The 15,285-nt window shown below is 49.5% G+C and overlaps 2 protein-coding genes across 2 annotated transcripts; one reads left to right on the top strand and one right to left on the bottom strand.

Annotated features, from left to right (window-relative positions):
- Positions 1-2,690: 2,690 nt before the first annotated feature.
- On the bottom strand, positions 2,691-4,652 carry MOCS3 (molybdenum cofactor synthesis 3). The gene has a single exon (XM_039719337.1). The coding sequence runs from the start codon at positions 4,561-4,563 to the stop codon at positions 3,097-3,099; it is 1,467 nt and encodes a 488-aa protein (XP_039575271.1). The 5' UTR covers positions 4,564-4,652; the 3' UTR covers positions 2,691-3,096.
- DPM1 (dolichyl-phosphate mannosyltransferase subunit 1, catalytic) lies at positions 4,542-9,852 on the top strand. Its single transcript, XM_039719339.1, has 9 exons — positions 4,542-4,720; positions 5,210-5,309; positions 5,973-6,006; positions 6,337-6,413; positions 6,527-6,552; positions 6,857-6,952; positions 7,444-7,512; positions 7,799-7,913; positions 9,393-9,852. Exons 1-9 carry the CDS (start codon positions 4,614-4,616, stop codon positions 9,495-9,497), a joined length of 729 nt encoding a protein of 242 aa, XP_039575273.1. The 5' UTR covers positions 4,542-4,613; the 3' UTR covers positions 9,498-9,852.
- The last annotated feature ends 5,433 nt before the right edge of the window (positions 9,853-15,285 follow it).

Genomic DNA, 15,285 nt, shown 5'->3' with positions numbered 1-15,285 from the left:
TTTGGAGGGCAGCTATTGTTTGTTCCTAGCAGGAGTATGGAATATCAGAATTGCAGGTATTTCACAATGCAAAGCACAAGAGGGCAAAGCAGCACCATCACACAGACACATTTCAGTCATCTCTGAATCAATCACATGGAATATATTGTGAAGACAAGATCAAACGAGCACAGTCAAGGCTAAAAGCCTGGAGAATGGGCAAACAGAGGTGATTTTCCTTTCCTGTGGTGAGAGCAGTGTTGCAGCTGCTTTGCTGCTGTCAGGGAAGCACAGAGGGTGCAGCTTTGTCAGTGCTCCCAGCAGAGCAGGTGCAATGCCCCACTGCCTTGTCCAGGTCCCACAGTCCATCCATTTGAGCTATTACAACTTTTAGCACATCTTTATTAAATTGGTTCCTTGGAACCTGCTCACTGGAGTAAGACTTCAACATGACACACACTGAGCAGAGACTGGGGGGACGTGATGTGCACCAGAGAAGTGCAGAATAATACTTGGTAAACTCTGCATTTCTTCTCTGTCTTTTGCCTTATTCTGCTTTTCTCTGCTTCTTTTCCTGCCCTGTACATATTTCCCCACCAAATGTTGAAGCTGCAGAGTGAGGTAGAGCAGCAGGGCTGCTCTATTTAACCAAGTAACACAAACCACAAAAGGTTAATGTCACAAACCAATTTGTGGGTGCATTTTCCTGTTTTTAACATAGCTCCAAATTTTGCTACCCTAATCCATGTTAATATTCATCTCCATTTTCTTTTATTTCCCTGGTCTTTTTTCAAAAGACCTGCACGATGATGGATTTGTACAAGGGACCTCAGCCCTTGCTAAGCTTGAATTGCATCTCTCAAGCCCGGGAGTGCTGTGGTTTATTAACTTGCAGTGCCACCTAGCACACAGCCCTCACATTATTCTTTCTGTACTTTCACAAAGGACAGCTCAGTGCTTTGGCATTAAAAAAAAAAGGGTAAACTTATGCTTGGAGTATTTTAAGGACCTAAAGCCAAGTTTTGTTTTGAACAGTGAAGTTTTTATTAGAAAATGCAACCCCATGACACTGAGGGCGAAGGCCAGGATCTTGTCCTGACCTCATCCCTGCTGATAACAGAGCCCAGCCTGCTCAGAGCTCCCTGGCCAAAGCAGCTTCTCTTCGTTCACAATGTCAACACGCCCCAACCTTCAACTGTGCTTTGGCAGCAATACAAATCAGAAAGTTTTAGTGCTTCTCTTAGAACTTCTAAGTAGAGTTTCTCCCAGGGAACAGAGAAATCAAACCACTACATGCTTGGAATTGAAGAATTAAAGCAAGTCAGAACAAAAGATAAACCAGCAATAATAGGAATGGTTTGGGCTCAGTTGTGATTTTATGATCCTTGATTGTTCAGGCTGTCTTCAAAGAGCCCAGCACTGCCAAGGACTGCATTGACAGGAGAACACACAGGCAAAACAATCCTGGAACAAGGGAGAAGACTGCACACACAATTGCTATACAATCTGATTTAGAATCAAAGAGTTTTTCCTTTCTCCCCAAATCCTTGGGCTCACCTTGCTTGGAATGACTGAAAGGAATGCCTTTGTGAGGGCAGAGGGATGTGTGACACAGCACCCACCATGGGCATTGCAGAATTACTGCTGCCTTTTACATTCCAGTCTCTTCTGGGCATCACAGCAAAGAGAAACCACAGTGAGGACAGAAAAATGTAAACCCAGGTCAGGCATTTCAAACAAGTCCCCCTGGTTTCTAATTCCTGAGAGATGAAACCCAGAATCCAGTCACAAAGCACAGTGACTGAGCTGTGCCTCCACTGCCCAGGACTCTTGGGCACACCACAAACACTGAGGTTTCCTTTAACTCCTGGCCTTTCATGTTTTCATTGTTCCCTAAAGTGCAGGATCTGACTCTCTTTGTACAAATCCACTGCTGCTCCTTCACGAGACTGCCACTGCTAGAACCATGGCACGTTATAATGCAGCTGGGAGGGTGGCTGCTCTCAAATTAATTTTACCAAAATACACCTTTCCAACTGCTAATTATAATGGCACTATTCTTTTTTTCCCCCAGTACAACGTGAAGATTAGTCATGACAGGTGTTTTTTCCTCCTCAGGACATAAAGAAATCCATACCTTAATTAATATAAGGAGATAATTGCTATGCTGAGGTGATGGGGCCTCAAGCAGCTCTGTTGAGAAGCTCTTTATTTCTCTTTCTTTTCATTCAGCTAAGTACAGACACTCCCCAGATGTGCAGAGCTCTTCATGCCAGCCAGCAAATCCAACAGGGGAGGTGCCACTGCCACAGCAATAGGGAGAAAACCCAGGGAGCAGGTCTTTGTCCTTGCAGGAGGGAGGAGAAACACCTCAGTTTTCCCTCTCTCACCTCCTCATTATCTCTCAGTCTCTGAAATCTTCTAAGCACTGATAAAAGAATTTTCTGCCTGTTTTACCAACTTTCAGGGGTCAAACTTGAGTCTTATTAACAGTTAACCTCAGTTTCTCTGTTCAAGCTGGGGAATCCACTGCGTTGCCATCCAGCAAAGGAGGATGGATGGCTCTGGAGGTTCTTAACACCCTGGTGCTGTTGCAGTCCATAAATACACACGGCTCCACACAGAACGGAAAGGTGCTGACCACCGTGGTCTCATTAGAGCCGTCCTGGCAATTCCCTGTGACAGATTAATAGTGCTACAGACCAGCTGGGGATGAACAGTAATTATTTTTTATTCATTTCATGCACTGTTTCAATTTGTTAAGCAGTTCAGAGACTGAGTAATAACACGATTCCTGTGATTTGTTGTTTTCCAGGTTACAGTTGCTAATTAGGATATTCTCAATCACCACGTGCACAGGTCAGTAGTTATGCCAAGTTTTTACTATTAAATTATAACCAAGGAACACATTTATTTCCACTTTCATGAACAGATTTACATTTTTATAAAAATAATCAGCTAGCTACAAAAATAAGGATTTTTCTTAGGAAAAGAAGGCAACATAAAAAAGCAATATGGTATTTCTGTCTGGTTTTCCCACGTGATATAGCCATTACATAGAGGAGATGGAAACCTACAGAACTTTGAAAATATGTGGTTTTTTCACAATTTAAAATTCTAGTACTGAGGAAACGTTGAGTCAATTTTCGTGGCCCAAGCCATGAGCCCCCCTTTAATATCCTTAGCTACCACAGGACCAAACTCTTCGGCAGGCAGCTCCTGCAGAATTTTTACAGCCTTCTGGGAATCATTTCCCAACTTGCAAACAACATACACAGGGACAGGGGTTTGGCCATCAGTCCTCTGCTTTTCCTCGCAGACCCTGTCCTGCAGGCGCCGCAGGGACTCGGGGTCCCGGTCCTGCAGCCGGCGGAGCGGGATGTGCAGGGCGTGCGGCAGGCGGCAGATCTCCGCCTCGGCGGGCGGCCGCACGTCCAGCAGCACGTGCGGCAGACGCGCCTCCAGCAGCTCCTTGTACTGCTGCACCGAGATCCTGTCCGCGCCGGGCAGCAGCCGCACGGCCCGGCACTTGTCGGTGGCCGAGGAGCCGCAGAACGCCTCGTAGTCCTGCAGGCAGGTGACGCTGGGGCTGTCCCCGCACGCGGCACAGTCCGCCTTCCGCGGCCGCAGCTTGATGTTGCGGAACCTGCCCTCCAGGGCGTCGAACATCAGCATGTAGCGGTTGAAGGAGGAGCCCATGCCCGAGGCGATCTTGAGCACCTCCAGCGCCTGCAGGCAGCCGATGACGCCGGTGACCACGCCGAGCACGCCGCCGTCCGCGCAGTTGGTGACGGCGTCGGGCGGCGGCGGCCGCGGGAACAGGCAGCGGTAGCAGGGCCCGCCGCCGTGGTTGTACACCACCAGCTGCCCCTCGAGGCGCAGGGCGCTGCCGGACACCAGCGGCTTGCCGGCCAGCACGCAGGCATCGCTGACCAGGTAGCGGGTGGGGACGTTGTCGGAGCAGTCGGCCACGATGTCGTACTGGCGCACGAGGCGCAGCGCGGAGCGCGGCCGCAGCGCGCCGCGGTACGGCACGTACTGCACGGCCGAGTTCAGCCGCCGCAGCGCCGCGGCCGCCGAGCGCGCCTTGGGCCGCCCGCGCCGCGCCTCGCCGTGCAGCACCTGCCGCTGCAGGTTGCTCGTCTCCACCACGTCGTGATCCACCAGCCCCAGGCGGCCCACGCCGGCCGCCGCCAGGTACTGCGCCAGCGGGCAGCCCAGCCCGCCGCAGCCCACCACGAGCACGGAGCTCCGCGCCAGGCGCAGCTGCCCCCGCACGCCCAGCTCGGGCAGCACCAGCTGCCGGCTGTACCGCAGGATCTCGGCCGCGCTCAGCGCCGAGCGCGCCGGCAGCGGCGGCAGCTCCGCGGGGAAGTTCAGGGCTCCCTCCTCCTCCTCCTCGTCCTCGTCGTCCTCGTCCTCCTCGTCGGCATCCCCCGAGTCCCCCCGCGCCAGCTCGGCCGCCAGCCGCTCCCGCAGCGCGCGGGCTCCGTCCTCATCCTCGGCATCCCCCGCGTCGCCCCGCGCCGGCTCGGCCGCGGCGGGCTGCCGCACCGCGCCCACTCCTTCCCAGTTNNCCGCCATGGCCGCCGCCCGCCCCGCCGCTTCCGGCGCGGCGCCGCGTCACTGCCGCCATGGCGGCGCGGGGCCCCGGCCGCGTCTCCGTGCTGCTGCCCACCTACAACGAGCGCGACAACCTGCCCCTCGTCGTGTGGCTGCTGGCGCGCACCCTCGGCGACAGGTACCGGGGCGCAGCCGGCGCGGAGCCGCGGGGGCCGGGGCTGGGAGCGGGAGCCAGCTCCGGGTGCGGGGTGGCAGCTGTGTGTGCGGGAATAACCGGCCATGGAGCGGCACGGTGCGGGGGCAGGGGCACCATCCGTGCCACACCGGTGTGCCTGACCCGCAGCGAGTCACTTGGGTGGGAATCCCTGCCAGGACATCGGGCCCAGCTCCATCCCCACCGTGTCCCCTGCCCCGAGCGCTGCGTGCCACCTCCGGCCCCTCCCGGGACAGCTCCGGCCCCTCCTGGGACACCTCTGGCCCCTCCCGGGACACCTCCATCCCTTCCCGGGACACCTCCATCCCCTCCCGGGACACCTCCGGCCCCTCCCGGGACACCTCCAGCCCCTCGCGGGACACCTCCAGCCCCTCCCGGGACAGCTCCAGGGATGGGCACCCCAAACCCCCCGGGCAGCCCCGCCTGCTCATTGGGAAATCATTCTCGTTTCAGTGGGATCGACTTTGAAATTATCATCATCGATGATGGAAGCCCGGATGGGACACAGGAGGTTGCTCAGCAACTGGAAAAAATATATGGATCAGATAAAATAGTGAGTTGTGTGTTCAGTAATATTTTTTCTTTATTTTTTTTGTATTGCAAGAGAGCTGGGATGGATTCCCTGGATTCTGCCCTTTCTTCACATCCTTAAACAAGTTGTTGTACATTGTACACCACTTTAGCCAAGTGTAAGCTCAGGATAGTCCATAATGCTGCATTCTGCCCAAAATGCAAGATCATGGGTTGTTTTAAAGCGTTCTCAATCCTTGGTGCGTTGCTGTGTGCTCCTGAGCAATGACTGCTGAGTCTTGCTGCACTTGGTGCAGGCCTGAGGGAAAGATGGGGTTTGGATAAGAACTAATTCCATTTTAATTGACTGCAGGAGTAAGGAAATTGGAAAGATGAAAGCTGGGCTGAGCTTATGATTTATTTTTAATCTGTCTCGTTGCATTCCTCAAGAACAGGAGTTTTGGTTTTTTTTAATCTATGTAATTTATTACTGCATAATCCTTGGTTTATACAAGATGCTGTCAGTTACTTAGTGGCAGTCAGATACTTTTCCAATCTGTTACTGCATAAATGCCAAGTTTTTTAATGTATTTCTGGACTAAGTTGCATATATGAAGATTGTTTTAAAGAAAAAATATATAGGAAGTTTTAGAGTATTTTTAAAAATTGTATGTCAAGTATCTCCTGTATTTTATATCTCCTGTAGCTTCTGAGACCCAGAGCAAGGAAGCTGGGCCTGGGTAAGTCCTTATTAACTCTGATTAGTAAGAGCAAATAAAAGAATCTGCTGTATACTTTGATTGACCCAGCGTGTAAAGGTCCTGAGGAAATCACAGTAAAGCCCCAAAGCAGAAACACATTTTCATCAAGTTGTTTGCAAACAAACAAGCTTCAGAAATGCACATGAAAATCCCAGTGTGTTTCTAAAACGTTTCCCAGCCCAGATGTGGCTCCTGAGTGCAGGTGGAGCTGTGTAAATGACATTTCAAGGTGTGGCCCGTCCTCAAGTGAAGTTTCTCTGTGCATTTCTGTGCTGAAAGAGTGATATCAGTTATTTCTGTTGCCACCAGGCACTGCTTACATCCATGGAATGAAGTATGCCACGGGGGATTTCATCGTTATTATGGATGCTGACCTCTCCCACCACGTAAGGCTGCGTTTCTTCTGCTCTGGCTACAGCCTGCTCTAAAATTCACTTCTCACTGGTTGCTGTTATTTTACCCCTGCCCTTTTTTCTGATCTGTCTTTCTTTCATTTCAGCCAAAATTTATTCCAGAGTTTATCAGGTAGGTGCTGATTATAGTATGAAAGTCGATCTTTATAAATTATTTATGAGGCAGCCTATGAAATTCTATGCCATAGTGGGTAAAAGATAATGATTTGATTCCCTGAGGTAGCTCTTTATAAGAGAACAATTATCAGATGTTTGAATAATGCTCATAGCCACCCTAACTATTGCTTTCCTCTCTTCTTATTTGTTCACAAGTTTGTAAAATACAGATTTGGTACTGAAAGAGTGATTGTTCTTACTTTGAAATTTGGAGTTTGAAACATTCCTCCAGTTTTTCTGATAAAACCAATTGTCTACAGAAAGCAGAAAGAAGGCAATTTTGATATTGTATCTGGAACAAGATATAAAGGAAACGGAGGAGTGTATGGCTGGGATTTGAAAAGAAAGCTGATCAGGTTAGTACTTTTCAGCTCTTCACACAGAAATCTGTTACTTGTAAATAATAATTCCAAGTACTCCATCCCTGCAGCTGAACTCTTAGCCCCAGAACTGCTGTGCCTGTGACACTGCAGAGTCCCACTGAGTGGCAGAAGCACCCAGCACTGGCCAGGCCTTTGGTTCAAATCCACCAAGAAGGACTGGAATGATCTGGGTGGGCTGGGAAAATGGGCTGGAAGTGGCCTCAGGCTGGGACAGACATCCAGTTCCACCATGCAGGGAACAAGCTGAGACTGGCAGGTGTGAGGACACCTGGAATGCTCCTGTCCCTCCCAGAGAACAGGCAGATGTTCATGTTGATTTATTTATCCTGCAAAGAATCTGGAGCACAAGCTGTGTTGCAGTCTGATCTGGAGCTGGAGTTGGATTGTTCCTGGTTTTCCATGGCTGGAGTAAGTGCCCATCTTTTTGTGCTAAACAACTCTGATATGGATGTTTTCTTTCACAGTCGTGGAGCCAATTTTCTGACTCAGGTCTTGCTGAGACCAGGGGCATCAGATCTAACAGGGAGTTTCAGGTAAGGTCTGGTTTGCAATTCCTAAAGTTTATTGGAAATTAAGAAACTGCTGGACAAGGAACTGCAGTAAGAACAGATGTTCTTTACTGTGGACTGGGAAATCTGTTTGGAAAGGGTGGAAGAAACAGAGGATTAGATTGCAAGAACTGCTGCTCCCACGACCTCGTTAGGGGTTTATAAATAGTAATGAGCCGAGTGATTGCAGTTCAGATTCCTACACTCTGTCTGGATTTCTCAATTCCAGAAACTGGGCTTCAGGCTTTATTTCCTTTGCAATTGTTTACAGGTTGTACAGGAAAGAAGTCTTGCAGCAGCTGATGGAGAAGTGTGTTTCCAAGGGATACGTGTTCCAGATGGAGATGATCGTGCGGGCTCGGCAGCTGGGATTCACCCTTGGAGAGGTACGGGCCAGGCTGGGCTGCCTGCACTCTGCTTCCCCCAGGGACACACATTGCTGACTCTGGGTCACTCCAAAAAGCAGCCAAGATGTTAAATTCATACCAAGAAATTACATGTGTAGAGTTCTGTTTTTCCAGCTGTGTCAGGTGAATGCCAGACCTGAAGTACAGTTATTTATTCCCCTCTTCCTGTTGCCATTCCTTCAGCAGCACACAATTTTACAAGGTTCTTCAAAGGAGGGAAAGAACTCAAAATACACCAGAAAGCTGCTCTGAGCATTTTCTTCCCTGCTTCCTATTGTACAGACACCTCTACTCAAGTCTTTACAAATGATTTCATTTTTCCAGCAGCCTGATTCTATTTCAGATTTGTTCTCTGTCAACTCTTGCCTTGTTATTTTCCAACTTTTCAGCTCTCACACTTTCTGCTTCTAACCTCCTTGAATGTGCTGTCTACAGTCAATGTGCCATTGACTTGTGCCATCCTGCCCTGCCACATACTCCTGCCCATTTCCTGCAGATCAGCTGTGTGGGGTTGCCAGGATTGTCACTGGGATCATCAAGGTGACTCTGCTAAGGCAGCAGAGTCACTGCTGAGTCTCTCTGCCTGCCTTTCTGGGCATCTTCTTCCCATCTTGTCCTTGGCTCTTCCCTGTCTTGGCCTGACCTGCTGGAATTGTGAGAGACCCTCTGGCACACGAGCAGGGGGCTGGGGATTCACGTGTTCCTCTTGCCAGATGATTTCTCATTGACACTGCCAGCAAAACACCAAGCCAATTTTTTAGTGCCTATTGCAATTGCAGTTCTTTATTTTAGTTCCTGAAGTATTTCAATTTTGCAGACAAACATTATGGAAATGGTTGGATATTCTAACACAGGGTTGGCAGAATGTCCTGTCACGTGTCCCTTGTGTGTGCTCAGAGGAGTGAAAGCAGAATGTTCCCAACATCTCATGAGCAGTGAGTTCATCTGGACAGTGTCACTTGGTGAAGGAGACCAAAATTCATGTGTTAAATGCCTGTAAATGCTGCAAATAATCCACAAGATGGCCAAAGACTGATAAAAACACGTCTTGTACAATAGGCACTGTCATGTTCTGGAGTCCTCTCCCAGCCAGGGTGAGGTTGAGCTCTTCTGTGCTGGGAGCAGATTTGTGCTTCCTGAGGCACTGACTCAAAGCTCTGAGTTTGGCTGACAAGGAAATGCTGCAGGCTTTGTGAGCTTTAGCTTGCTCTGCCTGGGTGGATCCACCAGCCATGAGTAATGGCTTTGGATCAGCTTGAAAGGTGATAAACCAAGAAATTCCACACTCCCCAGCTGTGGGGCACCACCAAAGGCCCTGCTGAGCCACAAAGGAGCCAGCCTGCTGCTTGCCTGCTCCCATGCCTGAACAAGCTCCAGCTCAAAGGCTCTTCTTTTGTTTCCAGAATTTCTCCTGGTTTTGGTTTAGAACCTCAAAACCAATTTTGCTTGTTTCAACAGGTTCCCATCTCGTTTGTGGACCGTGTCTATGGAGAATCCAAACTGGGAGGCAACGAAATTGTCTCCTTCCTAAAGGGGCTCTTGACCTTGTTTGCTACAACCTGAGAGTTCATCCTAAAGTAACTTTGCTAGACAAACATTTTCTGATGTCTGTGTAGATTTAAACATATAATGGCAAAGCTTGATCATTTGTGTGGTGGCCAGAAGACCTGCTATGACCTAACAATTAAACACCATCACCAATAAATCAAACATTCTGCAGCCCAGAATGCTCCTTCCGACACAAATGGACTGGATGTTAAACTAAAAATTAATAAAGGCGAATGCTTTTCTATTTTTGTAAGAATAATTGTCTTAATAAAGAACACAAAGCTAAATGATCTTTTGCATTTGGAAATGAATCATTATCAGCAGAAGCTAAGGATAATTTTGAAATAAAGACGAGCAAGGACAAAAAAAACCCTGGAATGTGTCCTGTCTTTGTCCTGTGGTTTGTAGATATTCATTTAACCAGATACTAATTAGTGTCCTTTCTTTCCCTCAGACATGCACACCCTGTCATGAAGCAGCTCCAAAGAACTGCTCATGGCTGGGGCAGTTTAAGAGAACTGTGAAACTGTTCCAGAGCAGGTTAAGAGTTCAGTGTTTTGTGCCTAGGCTGGGAAGAAGGAATATTCTTTGGATAGGAAGGGGAACCATCTATGTGGAATAATTTTGTGTTCTGTGTGTTTGTCCAGAAGCAGCTGAGTCCCTTTCCTTCCCTTCTTTAGAAACTAAACCTGTTTAGAGTCTGTGCAGTGGGACCCCAGCAGGTTTAGGGGAACAAGAGCTCATCCACTCAGGCTTTCCGCCTTAGTGGGATCTACAAACACACACATTCACCACACACCATGAAACCATTTGGCTTTTCCTAGCAAAGAAAAAGTTGTGATCTTGCTGTTCTCAAAATGTTAGTAACAGACTATGGTGGAACAGCACTTCTAGAATCTTTGAGGATCAGGTGCTTGCAACTCCATATAATGTCTTAAATATTCATGTACTAGGGATTTATATAGTGGCATTTTAATTCCCAGTTCCTTAATACCATTGCAATACTCTCCTTGTTTTGGCCACCACAAAACACTGACTTGACATTTACTGAGAATTTTTCATTTTATGTCCTTGGCTTTACAGTTCCACATAAATCAGCTTTTCTTAATTACATCCATATTCATTTCCCAGGAAGGCACAAATACTCTGCTAATGCACTTTCTCTATTATACTTTCTCAGGAATCTGTGTCTGCAAGCACTCAATCATCTGGCAGGAGCAGGATGCTAATTGCTTCCTGGCTCCATCAGTTCAGAGCAGGGCTGGAGCACGCTGAGTGCAGGGGGAGAAGGTAACTCACGGGTGGCACGGTGACATCCCTGTCCCTCAGCAGATTTAGGGGGTCAGGCACAGGGCCCAGCAGCTCACCCCTCTGAGCCAGGAGGGTGCTGAAGCTGGGACAGCCACTCAGACCCCACAGCCTGGCTTATTTGTGTTCTGGGATGTGAATCCAGAGTCAGCCCCAGATCCCTAGCTGCTCTCTTTGGTGGGGATTTGTCTGCTCTGAGCTTCAGGGGTTCAGCTTCACTTTTGCTTTCGTTTTTTGACAAAATCTGAGGCTTTAACCTCAGCCTGCAATGAAGATGAACCTCGCTGCCAGTGTAAACACTATAATCAAATAGATTTTCAGTGAACTGTGTAGAAACCCAACTGCAAGGCTCCACAACCTTCTGCATATCAACAGTAAGAAATAAAGATGACTAATCAATAATATTTATTTGAGGGTCTGTCAGGATCCCAAGTACAAGCCTGGACTGAAATCTTGGCAGAAATGAATTCAGTGACAGCTTGCCTGCTGAGTTCAGGGATGACTTCAGTGACATTTCAGAGGCTGGCATTCCAGAGCTGAGGCAAATGCTGATACCAGGATCAGCAGGAGCAGGGGCTGTGCAGGGGACAGCACTGCTTCTCAAACTCTTCCTTGGTTTAAAACGTGTTTAGTACCTCCCCTGTGCCATGCTGCAGGAGACATGGGCAAAGAGAGTCACTAGTGCCAAGCACAGCAACCCTGAGCATCATCTCCTCTGTGCCTGCCACATTTTACCCTCTCTCCCCAGGCATTGTGGCAATTAAAAACTTTCTTATAGACTGGTTGTTACTGTTCAGGGGGAAATATATTTGAACCAGAGAGAGAAAAACGAATTGCACCTTTTAATCCAAAACTAGATCTGAAAACTGAGCCATTGAGAGGGATTTCAACAAAGCAGAGAGCACAAAATGGGAAGTTGTCCCTGCAAGGTGGGGCACTGACTGTTCAACAGAAACTGGCAGCAGTGCTGGCAGGTGTCTGAGCAGCACAGGAGCTGGGTGGCTTAGGGGTCTTAAAGATCACTGTGAGACCAGTGGTCCTAATGCTGATTAACTTGTATTTATTATATAATTAATTATGCTGTGCGTAAAACCATCAATAGTTGTCTTAATTATTTTGTATTTGAATAAAACCCAAGCAGGACACTGCTCCTGAACTAGTACTAGGATGAATCTGGTGAATCTGGGCACACTTTTGACCTGAAGCAGCAGCACAACCCGTGTGCAATTAAACCTATTCAGCTTGGGCGTGCTAATTGTCTCCCCTCTGGTGTGAAGTGTTTCCTCTCTTACAATGCAGTGATTTCACTGATTTTTCCGGTGGCTGTATTGTGAGAAACAATACCCACTTCAGCAATACAAAAAGTAGATTAAGACTATTAGCATCAACTTCTGTTTCATTTTGTTCACTCTGTACACACAGGAGAAAAATGATGTCAAGACTACTTTTCTCCTTCTTCCCCACTGCTTGAATTTTAGCTTTACGGTCAATCTTTTCACACAAACTTTGTAAATTCTCATCTTTCTGCCCCAGCTCTCTGTTGACAGCTGTCCCACTGCAAACCACCACGAGACCCCTCCTGAGCTAAAGAGAACAAGATCTTGTCCATGACTCAGGACTGCTTTCACACCCCCTCTCATCCTTCCCGCATTCTCCCAGCCCTGTCACTGCAGGTTTTACCCGAGGCAGGCAGTGCCTCCCTTCTGCTCCAGCCTCTGCTGCCACATCTCCTTTCCCTGCTGTTCTCTCCCCTACCCTAAGAAGTCAAGACTACTTTTCTCCTTCTTCCCCACTGCTTGAATTTTAGCTTTATCGTCAATCTTTTCACACAAACTTTTCACACACTATTCTAAAATCCTCTGCCTGCACCACCCCTCTTGTGCACTGTGTTTCTGCCTCCTGACACTCTCCTTTCTATCTGGGTCCAATTTAATCCCCTCCCATGCCAAATTCCAGTTTTTAAACTCTTCTCAAATGGTTTTCCATACTGTAATCATGGACTGAGTACCAACATCATGGCTGGGAGAGTTCCCAGCTGGAAACTCCTCGATATTGCTGCTCTATCTCCATCCCAACCTTCTCTTCCCTTGCCTTCTGATAAGAATATACAGCAAGATACAAATTTACTCAGATACCTTCACTTGCTCCCAGCATTCAGGACAGGGAATGATGCCCAGCAGCCTGTTCAGTTCTCTGTCTGGATTCCAAGTCTCTGTGTTTGAGCTCTTGTGTCCCTTGCACAGATCCTCGTGTTGTGTTCACTCCCTTAAACAGCTCTCAGATATCATTTCTCTCTCCAGCTGCATTATCATGTCCCACTACACCCAGTTCCTCCAACCTTCAGGCACTTCTGCTCGCTCAGATCCAGCCCCTAGAGCAGGTCTGTGGCTGGTTGTATTGTGGGTTGCTGTATTTTGTATTAAGTGATGGCTAAAAAGTGGTCAGTGGCAAGGCACAAATAAAACAGTGTTGAAATAGGAAGGTGCTCAGGTCTGGGGCTGTGTATTTTAGGCAGGAGCAGACTGGCTCAAGCAGCCATGAAGTTAATTGAGACTTTGTGAATATGGTCCTGGCTTAGCAACGCTTTGAAATGTTTCCCAACATGCTTCAATAACATGCTTCAATAATTGTGCCATCAGAGAAAAAAACATCTACTCTTGGAAGGCAAAATTATGTTGTTATAGGAAAACCAAACCAGCTCTCTTTGCTTTCCTTCCTTGAGACAGATTCCACACGTGTCTCAGGGAACTCTCACAGTACCTCAGTTCTAGGGGCTCTTGAACACCAAAGCACCAGCTTTGGGTTTGAAGTTTTGTGTATTTCCTGGTTTTTAAATTTACATTTCCATGTAAAAAGATTTTGTGGCTTCCTGACTCTTATGACCACTGATGTGAAGGTGCCCTGGGAGCACCCAGTGAAACCCAGGTGTGACTTGCAGTGACATGCAGGGGATTTCTATGTCCCACTGAGCCAGAAAGTCCCAAAGCAGAGACACAAGAAAATGTCACTAAATTCTTCATGAACACGACTTCAGTGAATTGTGATAAACAGCATGTAGAGATTGTCAGGACACCAGTCACCTCAAAATGCAGGAGATCCTTAGGTTACAGAAATCTAAAGAATTGGTGACAACTTTTCTCTGCTTCTATACTTGAGGCAAGGAATCCAATTTCCTTTCTAGCATTGTGAGGTGAACTCCAGTGTGTCACTGAACCAGAAAGGGTGTGAACGCTGAGGATGGAGGGAATTACACTTTACTTCCTCCTCCAAGTGCTCGTGTCTTTCTGCAGTAACAAAAGCCATCCATCCCTTTCACTCCTAGAGGGCTTTTTAGAACTCATCCTTGCTTGTTGAAGAGATCTTGAGCAGTGTCATGATCCACAAGGAAGAATGGCATGTGGGGTCTTGTCCTGATGCAATGGTCCTGCTGCAAAATGGGGTGTGCAGTGGCTCTGCACGGGTGTGTGTGAGCACCCGTGCACAGGGCTCACAGGAAGATCACAGCCCTGCCTTTGGGCGCTGGCTTGTCCTCAGGGTGTTCCCCAAAACGTGCAGGCACAGGAGGGATGGATTCCTGTACAGGGCCAGCAGTTGGGCTCGATGTTCCTGGTGGGCGCCTTCCAGCTCAGCACATTCTGTGGTTCTGTGTTGAATTTGGATTTCAGAGCGTGGCAGTTGTGAATCACACAGCTGCTGTGTGGCCTCACAGAACTCCCTGAGCAGTGCCACTGTCCCAGCCGCTGGCAAAGGCTGTCCCAGCGCGGCTGCCACGCGGCCATGGCCTCACACGACGCCTCCTGCCCTCCCTGGCCCTGGGCCCGGCCAGGCTGCCACGGGCACAGCCCCGGAGCCAGCGGGGCTGGGAAGGACCCGATGGCCCAGCTGTGCCACCCCCTGCCCCAGCAGGGCCACCCGGGCACACGGCACAGGACCGAGTCCAGGCTGCTCTGGAATGACACCCCAGAGCCTGGCTGGGCTCTGCTCAGGGCTGGCACTGCCCAGGGCAGCAGCTCTGCCTCCTGTGAGGGGAACTGCGGGGCTCGGGCCCTGCCCGGGGCTCTGGGGCATGGCTGGGCCTGGGGCAGAGCCGGGCCTGCTCTGACCCCTGCACACAGGGACAGCCAGGGCTGAGGGCCCTCTCAGCCGGGCTCCTCTCCAGCCTGAGCAGCCCCAGCTCCCTCAGCCCTTCCCGGGCAGGGAGATGCTCCGGGCCCGGGAGCATCCTCGCGACCTGCCTCGGATGGACAGGGCAGGCGCGGGCGGGCCCGAGGCGGGCTGGAAGGGCGCTCGGGCCGGGCAGAGCAGGGCAGAGCACGGCGGGCGGTTCGCCCGGGGCACACCGGGGCGCGGCCCCCTCCCCTCCCGCCGGACAATGAGTCCCGTATGCTAATGAGGGTCTGGCGTCACTTCCGCTCTTTCTCGGCCGCCATCTTGGCCCGGGCAGGCTCTGGGCAGCGGGACCCGGCTGTATTGTCTGAGGGGCCCGGGCGCTGCC

The sequence above is a fragment of the Passer montanus genome, unplaced genomic scaffold, assembly GCF_014805655.1.
Source record: "Passer montanus isolate IOZ18808 unplaced genomic scaffold, ASM1480565v1 scaffold41, whole genome shotgun sequence".
NCBI classification, from domain to species: domain Eukaryota; kingdom Metazoa; phylum Chordata; class Aves; order Passeriformes; family Passeridae; genus Passer; species Passer montanus.
Note: the sequence above shows the minus strand (reverse complement) of the source record. Positions and strands in the feature narration are given on the sequence as shown.

Coding starts and splice junctions, on each gene's coding strand:
- DPM1 (XM_039719339.1), top strand. CDS start 4,614: ATGGCGGCGCGGGGCCCCGGCCGCGTCTCCGTGCTGCTGCCCACCTAC. Junction 6,007..6,336: donor AGCAAGGAAGCTGGGCCTGG/GTAAGTCCTTAT, acceptor TGTTGCCACCAG/GCACTGCTTACATCCATGGA. Junction 6,553..6,856: donor TTTATTCCAGAGTTTATCAG/GTAGGTGCTGAT, acceptor AATTGTCTACAG/AAAGCAGAAAGAAGGCAATT.